Source organism: Rhagoletis pomonella, unplaced genomic scaffold (assembly GCF_013731165.1).
Source record: "Rhagoletis pomonella isolate Grant_MI unplaced genomic scaffold, Rhpom_1.0 Rhpom_scaffold_00001, whole genome shotgun sequence".
Classification (NCBI taxonomy): domain Eukaryota; kingdom Metazoa; phylum Arthropoda; class Insecta; order Diptera; family Tephritidae; genus Rhagoletis; species Rhagoletis pomonella.
This window is the reverse complement of record NW_023458555.1, coordinates 42,877,688-42,882,823: the sequence shown is the minus strand read 5'-3', so window position 1 is coordinate 42,882,823 and position 5,136 is coordinate 42,877,688. Positions and strand designations below refer to the sequence as shown.

Below are 5,136 nucleotides of genomic sequence, written 5' to 3'. Positions count from 1 at the left end.
AACTTGAATTGAAAATCAATTTAAATGCCCCTACGTATGCTCACACACTCTTCTCTTCCCCCCTTATTCCAGGTGCATGGCAATATCGATGAGAAATCTCCCTCACACGGCTACGATAGCGACGGCGATGAGTCCTCCTCCTCGAGCATTGTGACCGGTGGCGCACAAACGCCACCATCAGCGCGGCTAACTGGCGACAACCACAGCGGCATCGGTAATAAATCCTCTCCGCATTCCATCAAATCGGAACCGAGCAATCACAGCATCGGCGGCATGCATGGCGTCATACATTTGGGTGCATCTAGCGGCGGCAGCAGCTCCACCAGCAGTTCACATTTACATCACTCACATGCGCATCATGGCTCGGGCAGCGGTGGCGGCGGTAACAGTAGCGCGAGCAACAACAACAACCATTCGACCAAATCACCAGCACTTCAATTGATGGCCTCATCGGCGGCAGCCTATTTGGCACCACCACTCGGCCCACCACCATCCTTGACGGCCGCCGGTACGCATCATCATCATCAGCAAGCGGGTTCGCCAAGCAGCAGCAATGCTGCGGCCGCTTCGATGCTTGTCACCGGGCATCACAACCATCATCTGCTCTATCATCCGGCGGCGCAACACCATCCGCCTAGCGATTGGTATCACACAGCAACGCCGCCGGCAGCCGCTGACGCAATGAATCCGTTGAATCATTTCGGTCATCATCATCATCATCACCATCTGATGCATCCGGGTGCGGCGACTGCCTATTGAAATTGGTGAGGTGGTCAAGAGTGGGTGCGGGTAAAAGGATAGTGCAAACGATAGTCGTTGGGCGCTGTTCACTTGTTTGAGTAGGGGGGCGGGCCTGTCACAGAAGGCGTTCGAAGCGAGCTTAGTGTATTTTTGCGAGCTGCAGATGAACTACTTGTTTTTTATTGCGGTAAAAGTAGGCTAATTGCTTTAGGCGTAGTAAGGCGAGTTAAAACGAATAACTGTTAAGCAATGCACTCAAACAATCTCAAGTCCTTAGTTCTTACTTAAAAAGGCAATCTTTAACTGTGCTAATTAGGCGTGAACGAGATAGCAGAGACAGCTCTCAGTTGCAATAAACAGGTAATGCAATGAGCTTTATATTTTTTAGGTTTTTTGAAGCTTTATTTAAATAATATCAACAAAAATACTTTAAGCAAACTTTTAACTTAAATCTGGAGCATAACAAATTAAAACAATTGGAGCGTTTTTATTTTTTTTTTTTAATTTGAAGCCATGAATTGAAAAACTCTAATTTAAAACCTTTTGTTATTTTTCAACAAAAAATTTCTTAACTAACAGATGTTTAACTTAATACCTTTGAAGTTAAAAATTTCAACATTCTCTTCAAATAAAATTGAAAAGTAGCAAAAATCAGTTTTTGTAAGAATTAGCATTTCCTCAAAATTTATTTAACTGAAATAGAAAAATAACTCTTTATTGCTTAAAAATTAAAAAAAGTATGGAATATGTCTAAGAATACGTAAAATTCAACTCTCGGCCTTATATGTTGCTACACTTATGTGAAATACAAAAAAAAATCAATTAAAACTTTGGTGTGAATAGTGAAAACAGATATCCAAGTACTAATCAAAGAATACAAACTAAAAAAAGAAAATCTCTACAAATATTTAATACAAAACCAAATAGTGCCTGCTAGACCCCTCTTTAACGCAAATAGCTGCTAAGCTATTGTACATAAGCCACACACATATAAATAGAAAAAAAATAACAAAAACCATCAATAAATAAAAATAGTCTTCGCGCTCACCAAAGCCTCTCCAGGTGAGAAAATCAGATATCTGGAGAACTAGAGTAGATTGCGAAATAAATGCATTTTAAAGCTTAGAAAATGGAGAATTCAGGAAAAATAGAGTCGTTGATCTTTAAAATGGCCTTTAAAAATAGAAGGTTTTAAATTTTCTTTTTTTTTTACCTGAAGCCAGTATACATGGACTTTTTAAAAACATATTTTTGCTGTTCGTGTGCATTTCCAAGGTCACAAGAACCGAAAAACACATTTAAAATTGTTTTCAAGTTCATTGCATGTTGCTCTTTTAGGTCAAAAAAGTAAATATTTCAAAAAATTTATTTTATTTTTATTTTATTTTATTTTTTTATTGTTTTGAAGTCAAGGTAATTTTTATTAAATCAGATTCTAAAATGCGCTTCCAAAGTAAAATTTTTGATTTTGGCCTTTCTTACCTAAAATAGTATGCCATCAACTTTAAACAAATATTTAATTGCATCCTTGCGCAAGAACAGCAAAAGGACGTGTTCAAAATTTTTTAGAAAGTCATTGCGAGCTGATTTCAGGTCAAAAAGGAAAAAAAAATTTAAAACCTTTTTCCGAAGGTCATTTCCAAGGTCAATGTAATTTATTTTATCAAAATTTTTCCTGAATTTTCAGCTTTAAAAGCTTTAGAAAAGCCCTCTATTTATTTCGTTATCTCCTCTCGTTCCTAATATATTTTATTTTTCCCCTTTTTTTTTAAATAGAACTTAGTAAGCCACTGCTTTTGCCCTTTCGCCTTCCCATGCAACGCAGCGTGAGCCATCTCAATCAGCCCCTCTACGAGCATTGACTTTTAGCAGGCGTTCTCTCGACTTAGTACTTAGTTTTCGACTCATTACCTCCACAAACAAACAAAAAAATATTAATAACAAACGATTTAGTGCTTTTACTCGTAAACAAAAAAAAAATAATAATAAAATGCAAACAAACTTAATAAGGTTTATTATATTAATTATTTAACTAATTAAATCCAAAAATTGTTGTAATTTTGTAAATAATTTGTATGTATGTGTTTGTAAGCTAATTTACTTTAGGAAAAGAAAACAATAATTGATATAATATATTACAGAAAGTTTATGTAACTTAAAAACTTACTTTAAAGTTTGTGCATCACTAAAAAATATAGAAATTATATACATAATTACATACAAATTAATTTATCTAAGCAGAATTTAAATTAGTTGTATCCAGCACCTATTCATGTTTTTCATTTCGTTTCTTCCTATTTACCTAATACATATTTTTAATTTCTTTTTTTCTTTGTATATCTGTATAGACGTCGAATAACAGAAAATGTGTAGTTAATAATGCATTGTATTCTATGTATAAAATAAATTATTTTAAATTGTTTGTATTTTTAACCTCCCATTTCTCCCCACACGCCATCATACATATATACATACATTTGCTCATGTGCTCTTATACTCATATACATACAGCTGTACACATAACAACTAATTATAAATAAATAAATAAATAAATAGAAAATTTCAACACTCCAACACATTCATTCTTTTTGTATTTAGTTATAGCTAGTTGAAGAACAAGTGCATAGAAATCATGTAGAAGATACATACACTCATTTACATACATACATACATACACACATGAATACATTAATTACACCCATATTTACAAGCATATAAACAAATAAATACATAAATAAATTATTAAAAAGAGAAGGAGCGCGATGGAATAAGAAAATTGAAATAATATTGTACTCATTATGTGAATTAAAAATGTTTAAGAACTAAAAATAAATTAATGAAAAATACAAGAATATGTTAAGCTATGAATGATTCCTGAAAAATTAGAAATTCATTGAATAAATAAATTATTAATTCCAAATGCAACGCAAATTACTCGCATTTTCATTTACTGAATCAAACAAAAAAGAACTCAAATACAGACATGAAATAAATGAATGAATTGTTGGCGCTTACACTTTTGCGAATGGTTTTATCAAAAGATTTTTAAAACAGAAACTCGGTGGTTTTCCATTCCCTGTGGAGAGGAGATCGCCGTTATAAAAGTTTTTTTTTTTTGCTCGAACTCGTACCAGGGATCGAACACACAAATTGTTGATGGTTGCCGCTAGCTCACTCAATGTTTAGTCTATGATTTTTGGTTACATTAGGTTAGATTAGGAAGGCTCCGAGCGCAAAAATCAACGTGCGTGTGCGATGTAAAGTGAAAAACATGTCTCGGATGAGATCCTCTTCTTCTGATGACGACAACGACAAACGTATAAAACACCTATGCGATGATTTGAGGGTATTCCCGGCTGGAAGATACCCTCGGGAAAACAAAGGCTGACATCACCGCCATCCAAAAATTTTCATGTACGGAGAAGACAGAAATTGCGTGAGACCTTGCTGCGTCTCATACAGCCTGGCCATATCATTCATATGGATACAGACGCCCCTGCCTAAATCTGCTGGAAGTAGCAGAGGGAGAGGGAGGCCCCCACTGCGATGGACCAAGTGGAGAAGGACTTGGTAGTTCCATTTGGCGTCAGTTGGCACAGAAGAGAAACGATTGTCGTGATTTGATGCGCCTATTAAGAAGCATAAGGTTAGGCTAGGTCCGGCTTTATTATATGGCTGCTATCAAGGCTCACATGGACTAACAAATTAAAATATTCCTTTGTGATGCCATTAAATAATTGTAAACAAAGTAAGCCTCAAGGTGTTTATAACCTAAGCTGTCGTAAGCTGGACAGGATTGCCGTTTTTTCGGGCTCACTACCATAAATCCATGAGTTGCCATGTTACACTGCGGTACAAGTGTTTTTAACCACCCCGGATGCATTTTTTTATAAATAAAAACGTGCCTATAATTCAACAACTGTCTAATTTGTACCCAGCGGAAAGGAATCTACTTGAGACCTAAATTTTCATGCAAAATGGAATACATGCTAGTTTTACTGCTACCCAAGGATGACTAAATCACACACATGCTGGTCGGTTTAACCCGTTTCGGACGACCCTCACGAAATTCGTCTTGGAGAGAACGACAACCACGATCGAACTTATTGCATCAGCGCTCAGTCGTGAAAACGCGAAATTTACTATTCAAAAAGGTCTACGCCTACTATTACATTTTCTTCTACACACATAGGTAAAATGCATAGTTGCCAACTTGGTGCTTTAAGCACTAGATTTAGTGCTTTTTGAAAATTAAAACGCCAAAAAAAATTATTTAGTGCGTAGTGCCTTTTTTAGTGCTTTTTTCTGGACTAAAATTACTTCGAGATAGTTAAAACCTGAAATAATTTGAAATATTTAAAGCTGTGGCAGCACTGAATTTATAAGAATCTACAA

General features: G+C 35.5%; 1 protein-coding gene across 1 annotated transcript in view; it reads left to right on the top strand.

Annotated features, from left to right (window-relative positions):
- LOC118744286 (pair-rule protein odd-paired) overlaps positions 1-796 on the top strand; it is a gene marked incomplete in the record, with an annotated part of 80,817 nt that extends 80,021 nt beyond the window's left edge. The window contains 1 exon segment of the mRNA XM_036477192.1: positions 71-796. Within this exon segment, the coding sequence (XP_036333085.1) occupies positions 71-759 (689 nt within the window).
- Positions 797-5,136: the final 4,340 nt, after the last annotated feature.